This window comes from Eriocheir sinensis, chromosome 50 (assembly GCF_024679095.1).
Source record: "Eriocheir sinensis breed Jianghai 21 chromosome 50, ASM2467909v1, whole genome shotgun sequence".
Classification (NCBI taxonomy): domain Eukaryota; kingdom Metazoa; phylum Arthropoda; class Malacostraca; order Decapoda; family Varunidae; genus Eriocheir; species Eriocheir sinensis.
In genome coordinates, this window is record NC_066558.1 from 6,688,060 (window position 1) to 6,710,014 (window position 21,955).

A 21,955-nucleotide genomic window follows, 5' to 3' on the forward strand; every position below is an offset into this window, starting at 1 on the left:
CTCACATAGCTGGTCACTCCGTCCACCATATCATTATTGGTGCCAGCACCGAATCTTGTGGGACCCCACTCCTCACTGGGCACCAGTTGGAAACCCTGTCCTTGATTATTGTCCTCATCTCCCTGTTAGTTAGGAAGTCCTCCAGCCACTTAATCAGTCCATCAGTGTGTGTGTATATAGAGGAGGCAGCTTAAGGGAAAAAAGAAAAAAGAAAAGAAAGAAATAAAAATTACTCTGGCACTGTTCCTGTAAATAGTGGATAGTGAGAGAGATAGAGTGTGTGTTTGTGTGTGTGTGGTTCCAACCCTTATGCTCTTTATCTCATACACATACATTTTTGGCCTTCTTATACATCCTGGAGTCTTATAATCCATCCCTCTCCTTTTCACAGAGTCGCGTGCCGAGATAACTCTCAAGATGGTGATGGAGCTGAAAGTGCAGACAGACGGAGGGATCAGCTTCGTCTTGCCAACTGTGCTCAACCCACGCTACTGCCCCCCCGACCACCCTCTGCGGGATGCCAGTGTTAACAGTAGGCGGAATATAACGGTTTGATCTTTGGGGTTTGGTATCGTCGTTGTTCCTGTCTTCATTCCTCCTCTCTGTCTTCTGTGCCACGACCTTCTCTGTGACGCAATAACTGACTGATGAATTTATAATAACTGAGATGTTTACTATGGCTGTTTCTGCTTCCATTGCTACTCTTTATTATTTATATCACTACTTTCTCTATGTGGTAACAGTAGAAGGATATAGTTACGGTGTCTGAGTTGTTTACTATCGCCTGTTCTTGCTTCTACTTCTTCTGCTGCTTCTTTTATTCCTGTTTCTATTCATCTTTGTTATCTTCTGTGCCACAACTCAAATGTACAAGTTTGTTGATGGAGGATTATTATGACTCACAAATACACGTACAAATCTCAAATCCTAAATCCTGAACAATTACAGTCCCATAAATCCTAAACAGTCAACTACCACAACCCTCCGCCATGGTACGCCGAGCACATTGTGCACGTGCCAAAGCCCTTCAGCATTGACGTGAAGGCGACGGTGAGCGGCAGTCACAGGATTGCCCGCATCATCTCCAGCACCGACAGCATCATCACCACCCTTGCCGACGATGCCCTCTCTGCCCAGGTGAGAGAGAGAGAGAGAGAGAGAGAGAGAGAGAGACTATGCACCATTTTCCTTTCTAAGTGTTATTATTATTTTCTTCATACTTTCTTTCCAGTTTCATGTCTAAAGCTACAGTTTCCTGTCTTGAGCCTTAATCTCCTGTCTAAAGGCTCATAAAGTGCCTGTCAGTTTCCTTTCTAAAGCCTCAATCTCTTGTCTAAAGCCTCCATCTCAACCCAGGTGGGCCAGGATGGAGGCTTCAAGTGTGACCACGACTGGAGTTTCCTGGTCTACTACAACAACCCCTACGCGCCCCACCTTCTGCGGGAGACTGGCGACCGCTCCGCCACGGGCCTCATGAAGGACGACCTCCTCATGCTCAACGTCTTCCCGGAGGTCCCGGAGAACACCTACTCAGACAAGAACGAGGTCATCTTCGTCATTGATCGCTCAGGTAAGCAGTACAGCTCCTCACGACACTCAGGGTAATGTTGCACTGTTATTCCTTGAGTTACGACCTATTTGACTTACGACCTATTTGACTTACGACCTATTTGACTTGCAACCTTTTAGACTTACAACCTATTCAACTTACAACCTATTCGACTTACAACCTATTCAACTTACAACCTATTCAACTTACAACCTATTCAACTTACAACCTATTCGACTTACAACCTATTCGACTTACAACCTATTCAACTTACAACCTATTCAACTTACAACCTATTCGACTTACAACCTATTCGACTTACAACCTATTCGACTTACAACCTATTCAACTTACAACCTATTCGACTCACAACCTATTCGACTTACAACCTATTCAACTTACAACCTATTCAACTTACAACCTATTCAACTTACAACCTTGACTTACAACCTATTGGACTTACAACCTATTCAACTTACAACCTATTCAACTTACAACCTATTCAACTTACAACTTTGACTTACAACCTATTGGACTTACAACCTATTCAACTTACAACCTTGACTTACAACCTATTGGACTTACAACCTATTCAACTTACAACCTTGACTTACAACCTATTTGACTTACAACCTATTTGACTTACAACCTATTCAACTTACAACCTATTCAACTTACAACCTATTCAACTTACAACCTATTCAACTTAAAACCTATTCAACTTACAACCTATTCAACTTACAACCTTGACTTACAACCTATTGGACTTACAACCTATTCAACTTACAACCTTGACTTGCAACCTATTTGACTTACAACCTATTTGACTTACAACCTATTTGACTTACAACCTATTCAACTTACAACCTATTCAACTTACAACCTATTCAACTTACAACCTATTTGACTTACAACCTATTTGACTTACAACCTATTCAACTTACAACCTATTCAACTTACAACCTATTCAACTTACAACCTATTCAACTTACAACCTATTTGACTTACAACCTATTCAACTTACAACCTATTTGACTTACAACCTATTCAACTTACAACCTATTTGACTTACAACCTATTCAATTTACAACCTATTTGACTTACAACCTATTTGACTTACAACCTATTCAACTTACAACCTATTCAACTTACAACCTATTCAACTTACAACCTATTTGACTTACAACCTATTCAACTTACAACCTATTTGACTTACAACCTATTCAACTTACAACCTATTCAACTTACAACCTATTTGACTTACAACCTATTCAACTTACAACCTATTCAACTTACAACCTATTCAATTTACAACCTATTTGACTTACAACCTATTCAATTTACAACCTATTTGACTTACAACCTATTCAATTTACAACCTATTTGACTTACAACCTATTCAACTTACAACCTATTTGACTTACAACCTATTTGACTTACAACCTATTCAATTTACAACCTATTTGACTTACAACCTATTCAACTTACAACCTATTTGACTTACAACCTATTCAACTTACAACCTATTTGACTTACAACCTATTCAACTTACAACCTATTCAACTTACAACCTATTCAACTTACAACCTATTTGACTTACAACCTATTCAATTTACAACCTATTTGACTTACAACCTATTCAATTTACAACCTATTTGACTTACAACCTATTCAACTTACAACCTATTCAACTTACAACCTATTTGACTTACAACCTATTTGACATACAACCTATTCAACTTACAACCTTGACTTGCAACCTATTCGACTACAACCTATTTGACTCACGACCGACCTGCTGATCCCGCACCCCTTCGCAACTTGGGGACTTCCTGTAATGTTAATGCAATAGTGTATTCAAATGTTGAGGTAGTAATGTTCCTTGACGTCACCAGGGAGCATGACGGGCGACAAAATCAAGTATGCCAAGACAACGCTGCTCCTGTTTTTGAAGAGTCTACCGGCCGGGTGTCTCTTCAACGTGGTCAGCTTTGGTGAAGACTACTCCCTCCTCTTCCCTAAGTAGGTGTTGAGGGGGACTGAGCATGTGTCGAGGGGGATTTCATGAGCATGTGTTGAGGGGGACTTCATGAGCAAGTATTTAGGGGGGCTTCATGAGCATGTACTGAGGGGGACTTCATGAGCCGTCGTGCAAATCTGTTGTTGGCCTCGCCGGCGTTGCTTGGCCTCTCGGTTGGCGCTCCATGTGTCAGGCGGGCTTTGGGTGGGGGTTTCGGCTCTCATCACTTGGGTAGGCGGTGGCTGAAGTGGTTTCGTGTTGGGCCCACATTCACCACGTGATGGATGACACGAGTTCGAATCCCCACGCTACCACCTCGGATTTTTCAGTCACCGCCGAGTGGCTTAAAACTACCCACATGCTCTCCTGAAGACCACCCATCAACCTGGACTCTAGATTTTAGGGGGGCTTCATCAGCATGTGTTGAGGGTGACTTCATGAGCAAGTATCTAGGGGGGCCTCATAAGCATGTACTGAGGGTGACTTCATGAGCATGTACAGAGGGTGACTTCATGAGCATGTATTTAGGGGGACTTCATGAGCATATACTGAGGTGGACTTCATGAGCAAGTATTGAGGGGGACTTCATAAGCATGTATTTAGGGGGAGTTCATGAGCATATACTGAGATGGACTTAATGAGCAAGTATTGAGGGGGACTTCATAAGCATGTACTGAGGGTGACTTCATGAGCATGTACTGATGGTGACTTCATGAGCATGTATTTAGGGGGACTTCATAAGCATGAAGGGGGACTTCATGAGCATGTATTTAGGGGGACTTCATGAACATGTACTGAGGGGACTTCATGAGCAAGTATTGAGGGGGACTTCATAAGCATGTACTGAGGGTGACTTCATGAGCAAGTATTTAGGGGGGTTTCATTAGCATGTTTTGAGAGTGACTTCATGAGCATGTATTTAAGGGGGCTTCATCAGCATGTGTTGAGGGTGACTTCATGAGCAAGTATCTAGGGGGGCTTCATAAGCATGTACTGAGGGGACTTCATGAGCATATACTGAGGTGGACTTCATGAACATGTACTGAGGGGACTTCATGAGCATGTATTTAGGGGGACTTCATGAACATGTACTGAGGGGACTTCATGAGCATGTATTTAGGGGGACTTCATGAACATGTACTGAGGGGACTTCATGAGCATGTATTTAGGGGGACTTCATGAACATGTACTGAGGGGACTTCATGAGCAAGTATTGAGGGGGACTTCATAAGCATGTACTGAGGGTAACTTCAATGAGTATGTGTCTTAGGGCTTGTTCACCAACTGGTACGAATCATCCCAATCATCACTCAGCCCAGGAAAAAGCTATTGTGCTAAATTGAACTGAGCTGTCAAGAAAATCACTGTTCTCTCCTCCTCCCTGAGTAGGTGTTGGGGGCGGCCTAGCCAGGGGCTGTTTGCTGGTTTGTGCGCATCACCCAACTGTTGCTGGTCCCAAGAAAAGTGTTGAAGTAAACTGAACTGAGGAGTGTTTGTGTGTTGCAGAGGAAGTCACATGTACAGAGTAGTTGAAGAGTTATTAATACCATAGCTGGGCACGATAACAGAAAACCTTATTCCCGATAACCGATAACTGATAATGAAAAACCTTAACGGTGATAACCGATATTCGTTAACTGGAGACACAAATATAGGCGATAACCGATAACCGATACCCGATATAAATCCACAAATCCGATACTAGCTAGCGATAAGTCTGATAGGCGAAAACGATATTATATTTATATTTCAATTAAAAAAACATAGATGAATTCAAATTTTCATTATCCGTATTTTAGAAAACTTACAAAACCTGAAAACCACACGTTGACACGAACCTATGGACGGTAATACTAGAAATGCCTGAGCCGGTGTTGTGTTATTTGGCGTCCCCACCGTCAAAAGCTGGCGCTTTTGTTTACAAACACTGGTCTCTCGTGAACTGCGCATGCTCAGACCAGCAAGCGTAGACCTGTACAGTCTCACAAAGCTTTTAAACCGTAATTAAGAGTTGCTGGAAGGCTGAATCAGACATATAGTACCACTACCACCATCCTCGCTGTTTCTAGAACGACACTCTGTACAAGTTGTATTTATATGTACAGAGTGTCGTTCTAGAAACAGCAAGGATGGTGGTACTCTATGTTTGATTCAGCTTTCCAGCAACTCTTAATGTGTTAAAAAGCTTTGTGAGACTGTACAGGTCTACACTTACTGGTCTGAGCATGCGCAGTTCACGAGAGACCAGTGTTTGTAAACAAAAGCGCCAGCTTTTGATGATGGGACACCAAATAACACAACACCGGGTGCCTTCAATACCATGGCATGCTCACAAACGAATATGGAATATCAAATTTGAGGTAATGAATAATTATTTTTAGGGCAGAGTGAAATGGTTTTTCTCTTTGATATATTGATTTTTTAGTGACAAAAAAATAACCTAGTGTTTTAATTTTGATGATCTAAGTATGAAATCTCTTCACCGAAGATATTTCATACCCCGAAGTTTTTTCATACAACACCGGGCCACGGATGCGCAGTAGGGACAACGTTTTTTTCTGAGAGGCGGAAAAAGTAGCGATTATCGGTAGTTTGCTTACAAAAGTAACGAAGATACCGATATATATTTAAATAAGTAGCGGATGGCCGATAACCCGATTTTGTTATCAGCGATAAAGTATCGCGATAACTTATCGCGATAACGCCCAGCTATGATTAATACACACAAAGACATGTATGGGAGTTGTATATACATAGTTGACGGAGGTTATTGGGCTACACAGTCACATGGACTTGTACTTTTCTCACCCCTGTGTGTGTGTTGTAGAGGAAGTCACATGTACAGACTAGTTGAAGTGTTATTAATACCATAGCTGGGCGTTATCGCGATAATATGTATCGCGATACTTCACTGATAACAAAATCGGGTTATCGGCCACCCGCTACTTATTTATATAAATATCGGTATCTTCGTTACGTTTGTAACCAAACTTTCGATAAACACTTCTTTTTCCCGCCTCTCAGAAAAAGAAAATGTTGTCTCCTCCCTACTGCGCATGCGTGGCCCGGGCGCCCGGTGTTGTATGAAAAAAACTTCGGGGTATAAAATATCTTCGGTGAAGAGATTTCATACTTAGATCACAACATTAAAACACTAGGTCATTTTTTTTTAGACTCAAAAAACACTATATCAGAGAGAAAAATAATTTAACTTCACTCCCAAAATGATTATTCACGCTTCGGCGGGTTGCTAGGGCGTGGGTTCGAGACCTATCCCGTGCCGTGGGGGTGGAAAGGTGGGCTCTTTCCGACACCCTCAGCCCCGTTGTTGGGCCTCCTCCTTGAAAAGAATTGGGTATATCTCTACCAGCCGTGTGGGGGGTTGCGCGGCATGCACCGCCTTCCTCCATTGGGGTCTATCCCCAACGAAATACCAAAAAAAAAAAAAAAAAAAAAAAAAAAAAAAAATCACTGCCTGATATTTGTGATCCCGTTGTAAAGAGTGCAAACAGAGACCAGCGGCTTGTTAACACGTGGCGGCGTGGCGCGTGGCCTCTCAGCTGCGTCTCGAGTGACGGAGTGAGTGCCAGTGTTCCAGTTCCCAGTGCTTCAGTGCTTCTTTACTGAAGTGACTGTTAAAGTGTAAATGGTGATAAGTAAGAATAACTGAATAAGTAGTGATGGGCCAGTTCACGAGAGACCAGTGTTTGTAAACAAAAGCTCCAGCTTTTGACGGTGGGAACGCCAAATAACACAACACCGGTACAGGCGTTTCTAGTATTACCGTCCATATGTATGAGTCAACGTGTGGTTTTCAGGTTTTGTAAGCTTTCTAAAATACAGATAACGAAAATTTGAATTCATCTATGTTTTTTATTTGAAATATCAATATCGTATCGTTTTCGCCTATCGGACTTATCGCTAGTTAATATCGGAATTGTGGATTTATATTGGGTATCGGTTATCGCCTATATTTGTGTCTCCAGTTAACGAATATCGGTTATCACCGATAAGGTTTTCCATGATCAGTTATCGGGTATCGGGAATAAGGTTTTCTGTTATCGCACCCACATATGATGAATACACACAAAGACATGTATGGGAGTTGTATATACATAGTTGACGGAGGTTATTGGGCTACACAGTCACATGGACTTGTACCTTTCTCACCCCTGAGTGTGTGTTGCAGAGGAAGTCACATGTACAGACCAGTTGAAGGGTTATTAATACACACAAAGACATGCACGGGAGTTGTATATATATAGTTGACGGAGGTTATTGGGCTACACAGTCGCATGGACTTGTACCTTTCTCACCCCTGTGTGTGTGTTGCAGAGGGAGTCGCACGTACACCGAGAAGACGCTCAAGATCGCCCTCAACCTCCAGGCCACGATGGACGCTGACATGAGTGGCACTGAGATCCTGAAGCCACTCCAGAGCATCTACTCCAAGCCTCCAAAAATTGGCTACTACCGACAGGTGTGTGCGTCTGCTGTCTGTTTCTTCTTCTCCTCTTTTCATTTATCTTTATTATCCCTTGTGGGGCTGGACAGGCTGTGAGTCTCCCCCACTCCTGGTCAGCCTGTGTCTTCTGTCTGTTCTTCTCCTCCTCTTTGTTTATCTTTATTTTTCCTTGTGGGGCTGGACGGGCTGTGAGTCTCCCCCACTCTTTGTCAGCCTGTGTTTTCAGTCTGTTTTTTCTTCCCTTCTCGCTTATCTTTATTTTCCCCCCGTGGGGCTGCGAGTCTCTCCACTCCCGGCTGCTAATCTAACTTTTATTCATTACAGGGATAGAGTGAAGCAAGAGTTGTGTATTCAAATACAAATAGTTCAGACTCCAATGAATATGAATACACGACCACTACACGTCTTCCCAAGAAGGCTGGAGCTGTAAGGCACAACGGCTGGTATTGCTGATGATAAGATTTGAAGTATTTGTCAGATTATTCACAGAATACAAATAATTTTCTCTTGTATTCCAATACGAATGAGAATACTTTGATTTCTACCAATAATTATTCAAATACGAATACAAATACACTCAAATACGGTATTCGAATGTGTTTGAATACAAGTACCGATCGAATACGAATGCTACATCCCTTTTTTTTTTTTTTTTTTTTTACGTTGTTGCCTATTGCGCCGGTAGGCATCTTCCCGGTGGGGCCTGATGGTCGGCCCAAGGCTTCTTCCAGGTGGGGCCTGATGGTCGGCCCAGCCCGTTCTGGCGCAGGCGAGTGTTTATAGTGGCGCCATCTTGCATTGGCTCATGCTGCCCCCCGCAACTCTTTCTTGATTCGCTTGGACTGCTTCCTCTAGAGTCCGGGTTGATGGGTGGTCTTCAGGACAGCATGTGGGTAGTTTTAAGCCACTCGGCGGTGACTGAAAAATCCGAGTGGTAGCGTGGGGATTCGAACCCGCGTCGTCCATCACGCGGTGAATGTGGGTCCAGTACGCTACCACCTACGCCACCGCCTACCCACCTTAAAACCTTTCTTCGGGTACAAATTCTCAACGGATAAAATGTCTCAGTCTGTCTCTATTTCTGTTGTAATCTTTAATCTGTCATTGTTTTGTTTCACAGTAAGGGAAGCAGCTCAAGGCAAAAACAAAACATAAATAATAAGCCGCTTGTACTCCTTCCACTCTGCTCCTTCCACTCTGCTCTCCTTGGCCACAGATCATCTTTACTTGTTATCTTTAACCATTGTTTATTGTTCACAGTAAGGGAAGCAGCTCAAGGCCAAAACAAAACAAAAAACACAAAGCCGCCATTACTCACTCCATTCTCCTCTCCTTGGCCACAGATCATCCTGATCACTGACGGGGAGGTGTGGAACGTTAGTGAGGTGTGTCAACTGGTGCGCCGCCATGCCCACGAGACGCGGCTCTTCTCCATCGGGGTGGGACACGGCGCGTCCACGGCCCTGGTGCGCGGGACAGCCAGGGCCGGGCGGGGGCGCTCGGAGATGGTGGCCGAAGAAAGTCACCTGCAGCAGAAGGTGAGGCTGTGGGGTGTGCTGTTTGGGGTGTGTAGCAAACTGTGTAACAAAAGGTGAGGCTGTGGGGTGTGCTGTTTGGGGTGTGTGTGTGTAGCAAACTGTGTAACAAAAGGTGAGGCTGTGGGGTGTGCTGTTTGGGGTGTGTGTGTGTAGCAAACTGTGTAACAAAAGGTGAGGCTGTGGGGTGTGCTGTTTGGGGTGTGTAGCAAACTGTGTAACAAAAGGTGAGGCTGTGGGGTGTGCTGTTTGGGGTGTGCAGCAAACTGTGTAACAAAAGGTGAGGCTGTGGGGTGTGCTGTTTGGGGTGTCCAGCAAACTGTGTAACAAAAGGTGAGGCTGTGGGGGGGTGCTGTTTGGGGTGTGCAGCAAACTGTGTAACTAAGGATTATCAAACTTTTGCTGCACTTTTCTCAGCATTTGTGATTAGAATAGTTGTTTTCCTTTCTCTTTTCAACCAGTAGTTATTCCTGCATTCTCTTTTCTTGTGCAGGAAATTATGGAAAACAAATTCTTGCTCATCAAACTTTTCCCTGAGCATGTCTGATAAGGAGACATTTTCTTCCCTTTAGGAGCAGAAGTCATCCTCACTCTCCTTCTTATGTGCTTTCTGATTTACTTGTCTTCATGTCTGTATGATCATTTTCACTCTTGACTGACTCCTCTGATGTAAAAAAAATTACATGATGTTTTTTTCTGTGTGTGTGTGTGTGTGTGTGTGTGTGTGTGTGTGTGTGTGCTGCAGGTGATGGGGCTGCTGAGCTCCATGCTGCAGGAGAGTGTGCAAGAGGTCACCATCGCGTGTGAGGTGGAGCCACCCACGCAGGTCAAACTGGTGCCCAAGGTGCCGCCCGTCATCTTCGGCGGCCAGCACCTCATCCTCTACGCCCGGGTGCCGGCCACGACCCAGGTGAGTGGCGGCCAGCCATGCGCCAATCACTGTAACTTGTTGAATAAAGTCCATATTATTTAATGTACTGAGCTCCCATTACAACTTTATGTTTCCCAAGGCCACATATAAGACTAACCAGGTTTTCCTTTGGTGACTTTTTCCATTCAAGCTTCAGAGGCCGGGTAAAACTATCACCAGGATCACAACACAGTCACTCTCTCTTGTAAGGCCCAATTATTAAATGTACCAAGCTCCCTTTATCACTATTTTCCAAGGCCACATATAAGACTAACCAGGTTTTTCTTTGGTCGCTTTTTCCATTCAAGGTGTAGAGGTTGTGTAAAACTGTCACCAGGATTTTGAAACAGTCCATGTAATCACAGCAACTTTTCCGAGAGGCTTTCTAAACAGGCAAACTGAGGGGTTGATATGTTTAACCCGTACAGCGTCAGATACCTACAACATACGTATTATTTTTTAATACCATTGAGCGTCGGATATGTATGTCGTCTGTATTTAATGTATTATTTTTTCCCGTCACTGGAGTGTGTCGAGGGTGATTTCTGTGGTGGTGCCCTAGTAGACTGATCCTTTGGGAATACTGACCACCCAATATATTTCATTTATTGCCATAACTGGCAAGCCTGGCAGCCATTATTCTGGGTACACTTTTTTTTATTTGTGTGGATGTTGGAGGTGGTTTTGGAGATCGTGATGTGGAAATTGAAGTGGTTGGTGGTTGGAAAGTGGTTTGACAGTGTTGTGGGTGAGGTATAGTGGGTATACTGACGTCCAGAACTGGCAATTTTGTACCGGCAATGTTGGTAAGGAGGGGGCCGCATATAAACTGTAACTGCATGAGCGAACACTCTTGTGGGTGACTGTACATTGAGTTGAACTCTCAAAAAGCTCAAAATGAGTTACTCTCTAACAATATATATAAGTCTGTGCTAAAATGTCGAGAGAAAACGATTTACTCGGATACGCACCATCAAATCCAAGAAAATCTACGAAAATCAACACAACCATTTTGCTTCCCGACTCGATAAAAATTGGCCCAAAACACAGAGTTCTAGGCGATGGTAAGTTATATTTCTCCATTTTTCATGGTTTTAACTGTTTTATGCAAAAAAAATAAAATTGATTTTTCCTCTGACGCTGAGGTGGGGAGGAAATTACAGAATACCAAAACGATGTATGGGTCAAAAATACAAACATAATTTATTGTATCCGCAGCAACTTAGATTTCACGCGGCTCTCTTAGTAACAACACGATGCCAGCGTGAAGGTGGGCAAGCTCTCCTATCATTTGGCTCTGACCTTACCTACCCTAACTTACCTAACCTATCCAAGCTGCCCTTCTTCATCCCAGCCATACACCAGTGAAGCGAGCATGTGGCTCTGACCTTACCTACCCTAACTTACCTAACCTATCCAAGCTACCCCTCTTCATCCCAGCCATACACCAGTGAAGCGAGCATGGAGCAGTCACCCTTTTTCTGGCCTTGGTCTACACAGACATGCAAACATGGACTGCCGGCAGGACTTGGAAACTCATTCTTATAGTCTTCCTTTATCCCTGTGATGTGGCTTCAGACAAAGAGTCGCCCGTTTTGTAGCTGTGGTAAGTGTGGCGTGAAAGTGAAAGGAATTGCTGACCTCAGCAAAGACCCATATCCCAACCTTTACGACTCTTTGCACTAAAGCTTCAGTCATTGCATTCCTAGCTTAAACTAGTCTTAAGACTATTATACATAGTATGTGAACACTTTATAGCATAACATTGTGCTATAACAGAAAATTTAGCAAAAACACATTGACCTCCAGTGCGACAATTTGAATCACAGCCCAATCCCGCTGAATAAGCACTCTTGATCCTTATAAGTGACAGACCCCGCCTCACTCAAACAAAGGAACATCGGCAGTTGTGCGTTGGAGTTCTTAACAGCACCTTAGGTTCATTCTAATAGCACCATACAAGTTCATCCTTATAACACCATATAAATTCCGTACATATTAATATTTACATAATAACAATGAGGTATATTCATACCAGTTACAATTAACCAGCCTCACCTAACTCCACACCTCCCTGGACAGGTCAAGAATGTAACGGTGCGGGGTCAGCTGGGCACCAAGCCTCTGCTCAGCACGGTGGAGGGCCAGCAGGTCACCACAGTGCATGACGAGGCCAAGTCGCTTCACCGCCTGGCAGCACGGGCCCAGCTTCTACAGTGGGAGCTGGATGAAGAGGGTGAGTCCATGTTCTTAATGGACCCATGAAGAGGGTGAGTCCATGTTCTTAATGTACCCATGAAGAGGGTGAGTCCATGTTCTTAATGTACCTATGAAGAGGGTGAATCCATGTTCTTAATGTACTGGACACCATTACAACTAGTACTTCCCAAGGCCACAGAAATGATTAACAGGGTTTTCATGGCTGGCCTTCACGTTCAGGGTCCAGAAGTCTTGTAAAACTGTCACTGGGAGCACAAAACAGTAAAGCTGTCACTGGGAACACAAAACAGTAAAGCTGTCACTGGGAACACAAAACAGTAAAGCTGTCACTGGGAGCACAAAACAGTAAAGCTATCACTGGGGGCACAAAACAGTAAAGCTATCACTGGGAGCACAAAACAGTAAAGCTATCACTGGGGGCACAAAACAGTAAAGCTATCACTGGGAGCACAAAACAGTAAAGCTGTCACTGGGAGCACAAAACAGTAAAGCTATCACTGGGAGCACAAAACAGTAAAGCTATCACTGGGAGCACAAAACAGTAAAGCTATCACTGGGAGCACAAAACAGTAAAGCTGTCACTGGGAGCACAAAACAGTAAAGCTGTCACTGGGAGCACAAAACAGTAAAGCTATCACTGGGAGCACAAAACAGTAAAGCTATCACTGGGAGCACAAAACAGTAAAGCTATCACTGGGAGCACAAAACAGTAAAGCTATCACTGGGAGCACAAAACAGTAAAGCTGTCACTGGGAGCACAAAACAGTAAAGCTATCACTGGGAGCACAAAACAGTAAAGCTATCACTGGGAGCACAAAACAGTAAAGCTATCACTGGGAGCACAAAACAGTAAAGCTGTCACTGGGAGCACAAAACAGTAAAGCTATCACTGGGGGCACAAAACAGTAAAGCTATCACTGGGAGCACAAAACAGTAAAGCTGTCACTGGGAGCACAAAACAGTAAAGCTATCACTGGGAGCACAAAACAGTAAACCTATCACTGGGAGCACAAAACAGTAAAGCTGTCACTGGGAGCACAAAACAGTAAAGCTATCACTGGGAGCACAAAACAGTAAAGCTGTCACTGGGAGCACAAAATAGTAAAGCTGTCACTGGGAGCACAAAACAGTAAAGCTATCACTGGGAGCACAAAACAGTAAAGCTGTCACTGGGAGCACAAAACAGTAAAGCTATCACTGGGAGCACAAAACAGTAAAGCTATCACTGGGAGCACAAAACAGTAAAGCTGTCACTGGGAGCACAAAACAGTAAAGCTATCATTGGGAGCACAAAACAGTAAAGCTGTCACTGGGAGCACAAAACAGTAAAGCTATCACTGGGAGCACAAAACAGTAAAGCTATCATTGGGAGCACAAAACAGTAAAGCTATCACTGGGAGCACAAAACAGTAAAGCTATCACTGGGAGCACAAAACAGTAAAGCTGTCACTGGGAGCACAAAACAGTAAAGCTATCACTGGGAGCACAAAACAGTAAAGCTATCACTGGGAGCACAAAACAGTAAAGCTGTCACTGGGAGCACAAAACAGTAAAGCTGTCACTGGGAGCACAAAACACTCCATGAACATCCCAGCAACTTTTCTGAGAGGCTTTTTAAACACTAACTACCCATCTCCTTCCTTGTCCTTCTCTTCTCCCTTCTAGGCTTTTTAAACACTAACTACCCATCTCCTTCCTTGTCCTTCTCTTCTCCCTTCTAGGCTTTTTAAACACTAACTACCCATCTCCTTCCTAGTCCTTCTCTTCTCCCTTCTAGGCTTTTTAAACACTAACTACCCATCTCCTTCCTAGTCCTTCTCTTCTCCCTTCTAGGCTTTTTAAACACTAACTACCCATCTCCGTCCTTGTCCTTCTCTTCCTTATTCTTCCCATCTTCTTCTTCTAATTGAGGTTCTCTTTTCCCTCTTGCCTCCCAGATGACGTCGCTGAGGACATGGTCTTACTGAGCACGGCCAGCGGTGTGGTGTGTCAGCGCACAGCACTTGTTGGCATTGATCAGGAGTCGGGGCAACCAGTCGGTCAGTCTTGTAAGTTCCATATTTTAGATGTACTGACCTCCCATTACAACTGTTTTCCAAGGCCTCTGACAAGACTAACTGGGAAGGGAGGGATTTCATGGGGAAGGAGGGGAAGGAAGGGATTTCATGGGGAAGGAGGGGAAGGAAGGGATTTCATGGGGAAGGAGGGGAAGGGAGAAATAGACAGACAGACAGACAGGCCACTAAACAACTTACCAAAGGACACACACACACACACACACACACATATGGAGTGGTACATGGCAGATGGACTTCAACCTTGTGAAATGTAAAAAAATAGAGTTTGGTAGGAGTGGCAGAAGATGTGAATATGATTATAAGATGGGAAGTGAGATAATATGCAGAGGAATTGAAGAAAAAGGTTTGGGAGTGACTATCTCAGAGAACATGTCACCGGACAAACACATCACCAGGATAACGAGACAAACTATGAATTTGCTGAAGAACATAAGGACGGCATTTGTGTATCTGGACAAAGAGATGATGAAGAAAATAAGTTACAATGATAAGGCCAAGGTTGAAGTATGCAGCAGTGGTCTGGTCTCACGAAAAGAACATAAGAAAGCTGGAAAGAGTACAGAGAGTGGCAACTAAGATGGTACCAAAACTTAGGAATCTGACTTACGAGGAGAGACTCAATAGCATGGGGCTCACAACCCTGGAGAGAAAAAGAGAAAGAGGAGACCTGATAGCGGTGTACAGGGTAGCGAGCGGGGTGGAGAATCTGGACAGAGAGGACCTGTGTGTGTGGAGCGAGAGAGAAACGAGAGGACATGGAAAGAAGTTGAGGGCGACCACATGTAGGCGAGATGTGAAAAAGTTTAGCTTCCCAAACAGAAGTATTGAGCTGTGGAATGGATTGAAGGAGGAGGTGGTTGGTGCAAGAAACATTCATGATTTTAAGGAAAAGTTGGATAAGAGAGGATATGGAGACGGGACAGCGCGAGCGTAGCTCTTTTCCCGTATGTCACAACTAGGTAAAACACAACTACGTAAACACACACACACACACACACACACACACACACACACATGGGGAACTACTCTCTGATTAATGAAAGAATCATGAAAAAAACAGAGGAAAAAGATCTGGGAGTGATCATAAAAAAACACGTTATCCTTTGAAAAGCATATAAATCGGATAACTGGGGAAACATACAATCTTCTTAGAAACATAAAAGCAGCATTTACATATTTAGATGAAGAAATGGTGAAGAAACTAATAACATCAATGATACATCCAAGACTAGAATATGCAGCATTAGTGTGGTCACCTAGATTGAAAAAAGAAATTAGAAAGTTGGAAAGAATACAAAGAGCAGCGACTAAACTACCGGAAACTCTGAGAGAACATACTTATGAAGAAAGACTGGAGAAATTGGGACTAATAACACTGGAGAGCAGAAGAGAGAGAGGGGACCTAATAGCATTGTACACGATACAAGAGGGGATGGAGAAATTGGACAGGGAAGATGGTGGTATGTGACAGGGGTGTGACAAGAGGCAATGGTAAGAAATTGAAGAAGAGCGACTGTAGGAGAGACATCAAGAAATACAGTTTTCCATACAGAAGCGTAACAACATGGAATGGACTTGACGAGGAGACTGTGTGTGCAAAATCAATTAATTAACTTAAAGCCAAACTGGATAATGAGCGTTATGGAGACGGGACAGCACGAGCCTAGTACGGCTCTTTTCTTGTATTTCACAACTAGGTAAACTAGGTAAATACACACACACACACACACACACACACACACACACACACACACACACACACACACACACACACACACACACACACACACACACACACACACACAAAAAAAAAAAAAGATTTGCCTTTTTTGCATTTTCATCAAGTTGCTACAATTGATGTTTCACCGCCTTGGAATTCAGGGATGGTGCCATTTCACGGTAAACAGGCAAAGTTGGTGCCATGTGCTATAGCTGCGTGCGGCCTCAGTGCTCATCTCCGTAACACTGGCAGTGGGCTTATGTATATAGTAACGGTTCACATCAAAGGAAGAGAGTATAGATAGGACTGTGGGTTGATGTATACGATTGTTTCAATAGCCTGCAGAACATTCACTTTGATGTTGTTGTTGTTGCTTGAATTAAAGGACTTATAGTAGTAGTAGTAGTAGTAGCTTATAGTAATAGTTCACATCAAAGGAAGAGTATACGTAGATATCGCTGTGGGTTGAAGCATTCGTTTGTTTCAATAGCCTGCAGAACATTCACTTTGCTGTTGTCGTAGGTTGAATTAAAAGGCTGTGTTGTTATTATTATACAGTGCCCTCTCGAATTTCGCGCTATCCGAGTTTCGGGATCCTCGAGTTTAGCGCTTAGTCGTAAATTCTTACCATCACGACTTTCGCGCACTACCACCACGAGTTTCGCAGTGCTTTGACTTGTACGGGTCACGTTTACCTACCGTCGGCGTCATGCGTGCTGCCTTAAAAGGTGGTGTCCAACCATTGGGGCTATGGCCAACCGTGGTTGCCTGTATGCCCAACCGGGAGCGAGTTGTTGGTTGTCCTTATGAACGGAAAAAGGGTTGTGAGTACGAGCGTGGGTACTTGGGTACCGAACGGCTGCATGTAAACAAATAAACGACGGCAGTGGCTGAGGAGCAGTGGAAGATGGCCCACCAATTAGAGACTCGTAAAATGGACTGGCAGAGCTGTTTTGCTTACTACTTGATTAACAAGATAAGAGAACACCCCGTGCTGGGGAACCACAGTCCAAAAAACTTTTTTGTAGATCTCCCGGTGTTGTTTTCCTCCTCTTCTTCTTTTGACCTGTAATTCATGGCAGCGACGGTGAAAAGTAACAGTGGAAAATAGCAAAAAGGCAGAGAAAACCAAAATCAGGGAAAGAAAAGAACAGCAAAACACGTAAGTTCAGGGTGAAGTGTATAAGTGCGCACTGTTAAGTAAATAAGGGCCGCTTTCACAGTCACTGTTTGTTTTGATCGTTACCAATGGCGGCGATCGACGCTATAGTTTTCCACGTGAAATTGGCCTATGGGGTAGTGGTGGCTGCAGAGAAAGCGACAGGTGTTGAGAGTGTGTGGTAAGGTGCGGGGCAAGGCTAACCCCGCAGCCGCCACGAGGTGCCGTTGTAAAGGCAACACCTCCGACACCATCACATCACATCACTACCCATCGGCCAGTTTCACGTGGAAATACTGGAGCGGCGATCCCCGCGACTGATAACGATCAAAACAAACAAAATGACCGTGAAAGTGGCCCTAAGTGCATGTTGTGAAGTATAAAAGTGTGGAGAAGGAGGACCTAAGGAGCGATACAAAACATTACAGGTCAAAAGAAGAAAAAGAAGGTCCACTATACACTGGCCGGTGTTGCAAGAACTATCTCCCCGATGAAATTAGTCATTCTGCTGTCCACCACGCATGCGCGCTGTGGGAATACACAGCATTACAAGTGTTAATTTGCCTGGATTTGTTCTTTTTTGTCCGCTTGTGGTCTTTGTGAGCGGTGAGGGAAATATGGAAGCAGTAAGCAAGTTGAACCTCTCTGCGAGTTATTCTGCGATTGCGGCGGCAGTTCACGTTCAACAGGCATCGACAAGTCAATCATGATGTTAGTGATTTGATGATATATAGCAGAAAGAGTTAGCAGAGTATACCATAACACACAGAAAACTACCAGAAGCTATAGGTTTGTCCAACTGTACCACGGGTGACCGCGAGCAACCGCCCTTACTTTAGCAGACGACACCACGTGGATCACAAGCGTACGTGTATTCATAACTGCCAGCCAATTGTAAGGCAGCCGCCTTCAACTGCGGCTTCAGAACGACCTGTTCTCACTTCCTATTTTCTGACCATTACTATTTTGAGATAACATTAGAGTAAAGTCGAAAAAATTGTGATATCAAGGGAGTAAAGTTGAAAAAAAAAGTAATTTTTTTCCATGGGTCGGAACCAATAAGCGCTTTTTCATGTATTTCAATACCTCGAGTTTCGCGATCCTCGAGTTTAGCGCTATACCTTCGGAATGAAGCAAGCGCGAAACTCGAGAGGGTACTGTATATTCATGTGTGTTCCTCTCTTTTCCCAGCCCCAGACGAGGAATTGCAAGGGGACGTTTATTATGATGAATGTCCGAGGTAAGAATTTGATCCTCTCTGTCCATCTCTTTCTGTGTCGATCTCCCCCTCTATCTCTGTCCATTTCTCTTTGTCTGCCTTTCTCCTTTCTATCTCTGGCTCTATCCATTTCTCTGTCTCTGCCTATCTCATTTTCTCTATCTGTTTGTCTCTTTTTGTCCTTCTGTTTCTGTCTATCTCTTTGTCACTGTCTGTCTATCTCTCTCTCCCTCTCCCATCAAAGCTAAATCACTGGTATTCCTATTTACAATGTTTATGCCAGAGCTCATTACTATAATCACAACGTTGGTGGTTCATCAGTTCTGTTGCAACACCTCATTTTTCATTCTGTTTTGTAAGGCTAAATACATGCGTTCATATGCCAGCCTTGTTCACAGTGGCAGCAATACCTCATTTTTCATTCTGTTTTGTAAGGCTAAATACATGTGTTCATATGCCAGCCTTGTTCACAGTGGCAGCAATACCTCATTTTTCATTCTGTTTTGTAAGGCTAAATACATGCGTTCATATGCCAGCCTTGTTCACAGTAGCAGCAATACCTCATTTTTCATTCTGTTTTGTAAGGCTAAATACATGCGTTCATATGCCAGCCTTGTTCACAGTGGCAGCGTGTTAGAGGTGTTGGTAATCCATGGTGAGCAGCAACATGTAATAGAACTGATCTTTTTGTAGCTTCAGTGGAGGTGGATAACATATATGCCAAGTAGTGCATTTCATAATTCATTAATCTTTTGAAAGTGTGATGATGGAGGTGATGTTGTGATGTGTACATAAATATACCTAACTTTGTCTCTTCTTTAGTTCTGGTTACGATACAAAGCATGCTATCAAGTACCAAACTCGACCAAGTCTTGGTGACCTTGCTCACCAGCTTAAAGGATCGTTAGCAAAGTTTTTCTCAACACGGCTAAAACACAAAGGCAAGCATTCAAGTTCACCAGAGTCGGCACCCGTCAGCGAGGCTCCAGACACTGCTGACGGAGGTAAGGCCAACATTCTCAAACACGTCGGGGCTCACCCACCCACATTTGGCAAGGCTTTGGTAGAGGCTGTGTGTACTATTTTCATGGGCAGTTTTATGAGCCTAGCGGTAGGCTGACAAGGCTTCTGTACCGTGAATGTGAAGAAACACCCATGTGAACTTGACTTATCTCCTTTGTGGCCTTTGGATATAGTTGTCCCGAGAGCTGGAAATGTCTGAGAATACGGACAGTGGGGGTCACGGCAATCTCCTTACCCTTGCTTGACACCAGCTGACACACTTCTCAGGTTGTCACAAATGCCCCCAAAAGGCCAAGCTCTTACGTGTGTCTGTCTGTCTTGCAGGAGAGTGTGAAGGACTGTCAGCGAACAAGTCTGCGTAGTGAGTACAGAAATGTGGCTCTATTTTGTCTGCTTATTGTTCTTTCTCTGTCTCTCTCTTGCATAAATAACTATAGGGCACAGTACTTTTGGTGGGTGAAATTTAAGAACGTTTAAGTGATCCATGGCACATAACTCAATCATGTAGCGATGGCTGCCTGTACTGGTGCTGTGGGGTGACTGGGTACATCCTGAACCATGACTGGCATGGTGAAAGGATGTCATTCAGTGGCTGCCTGTGTACTGGTGCTGTGGGGTGACTGGGTACATCCTGAACCATGACTGGCATGGTGAAAGGATGTCATTCAGTGGCTGCCTGTGTACTGGTGCTGTGGGGTGACTGGGGACATCCTGAACCATGACTGGCATGGTGAAAGGATGTCATTCAGTGGCTGCCTGTGTACTGGTGCTGTGGGGTGACTGGGGACATCCTGAACCATGACTGGCATGGTGAAAGGATGTCATTCAGTGGCTGCCTGTACTGGTGCTGTGGGGTGACTGGGGACATCCTGAACCATGACTGGCATGGTGAAAGGATGTCATTCAGTGGCTGCCTGTACTGGTGCTGTGGGGTGACTGCATCCTCAACACTGAGTGGCAGGGTGAAAGGATGTCATTCAGTGGCGGCCGGTAATGGAGCTGTGGTGACTGGACATCCTGAACCATGGCATGGTGAAAGGATGTCATTCAGTGGCTGCCTGTGTACTGGTGCTGTGGGGTGACTGGGGACATCCTGAACCATGACTGGCATGGTGAAAGGATGTCATTCAGTGGCTGCCTGTACTGGTGCTGTGGGGTAACTGCATGGATGTTATATTGGAATTTTGATCATCCAGAATTTTGTCCACAAAGCCAGATATCTAGGAAACCGAGGCCTGTAACTTGCATGTCTTCTGTATATGCTTGCACTAATACACTGATGTCTTCTCAACCAATATCAGCTCCTGGGATCAATCAGCGTTTGGACATTCCCCGTCCCCTTCACCTGTGAAACAACCTTCAGGCCTCCTAGAGGTGGTCAGGCTGCAGAAGTTTGATGGGTCATGGACCCTGAAGGATGCTGCAAAGCTTACTGGCATGCCCTTTGATGTCCTGTCTGCCAGCAACCCTGCCAAGGTGAGTGTGGGTACTACTTAGTTAAGAGAGGTGACATGATTGCAGCTTCCAGGGCAGTGAAGGGAACAACAGACAATCAACAGACCTGTTCCCATGAGATGTGGGAGTAACTAGTGTGTGTGGGCACTGCCCAGATAAAAGAAGAGAGGTGACATGATTGCAGCTTACAGGGCAGTGAAGGGAACAACAGACAGAATCAACAGACCTGTTCTCATGGGATGCGGGAGTAACTAGCAGCCATGCGAGATATCAAGAAGCACAGCTTCCCCAACAGATGCATGGAACACTGGCACAGCCTGGCAGAGGGACTGTTCAGTCTAACGACTTCAGTGAGTTTAGAGATGAGGTGGTTGAGCTTCACCCACGAGTGCCGCTCATTTCCTGCACATCACGGCAAGGAACAGCCGTCAATAAAAGTATCGAACACCCGCGGGTCAGCGGAATAGAATCTGAGTGAAATATTTAAAGGTGGTGTTGCGTTGGTTAGGTTGGTACTGGTGGGTAGACTAGCCAGAGGTACCAACCTAACTGACACAACACCATGTCTATAGATTTCACTCAGATTCTGTTCCATCAGCCCG

General features: G+C 44.3%; 1 protein-coding gene across 5 annotated transcripts in view; it reads left to right on the forward strand.

Annotated features, from left to right (window-relative positions):
- LOC126982335 (von Willebrand factor A domain-containing protein 5A-like) overlaps positions 1 to 21,955 on the forward strand; it is a 43,144-nt gene that overhangs the window by 14,251 nt on the left and 6,938 nt on the right. For all 5 annotated transcript variants that reach the window (XM_050834339.1, XM_050834342.1, XM_050834341.1 and 2 more), the window contains exons 5-17: positions 392 to 532; positions 968 to 1,137; positions 1,357 to 1,570; positions 3,445 to 3,571; positions 7,905 to 8,049; positions 9,378 to 9,572; positions 10,315 to 10,479; positions 12,562 to 12,715; positions 14,637 to 14,747; positions 18,848 to 18,896; positions 19,698 to 19,879; positions 20,223 to 20,259; positions 21,200 to 21,374. In XM_050834339.1, coding sequence (XP_050690296.1) covers positions 392 to 532; positions 968 to 1,137; positions 1,357 to 1,570; positions 3,445 to 3,571; positions 7,905 to 8,049; positions 9,378 to 9,572; positions 10,315 to 10,479; positions 12,562 to 12,715; positions 14,637 to 14,747; positions 18,848 to 18,896; positions 19,698 to 19,879; positions 20,223 to 20,259; positions 21,200 to 21,374 — 1,865 coding nt within the window. The remainder of the gene's footprint in view (positions 1 to 391; positions 533 to 967; positions 1,138 to 1,356; positions 1,571 to 3,444; positions 3,572 to 7,904; positions 8,050 to 9,377; positions 9,573 to 10,314; positions 10,480 to 12,561; positions 12,716 to 14,636; positions 14,748 to 18,847; positions 18,897 to 19,697; positions 19,880 to 20,222; positions 20,260 to 21,199; positions 21,375 to 21,955) is intronic.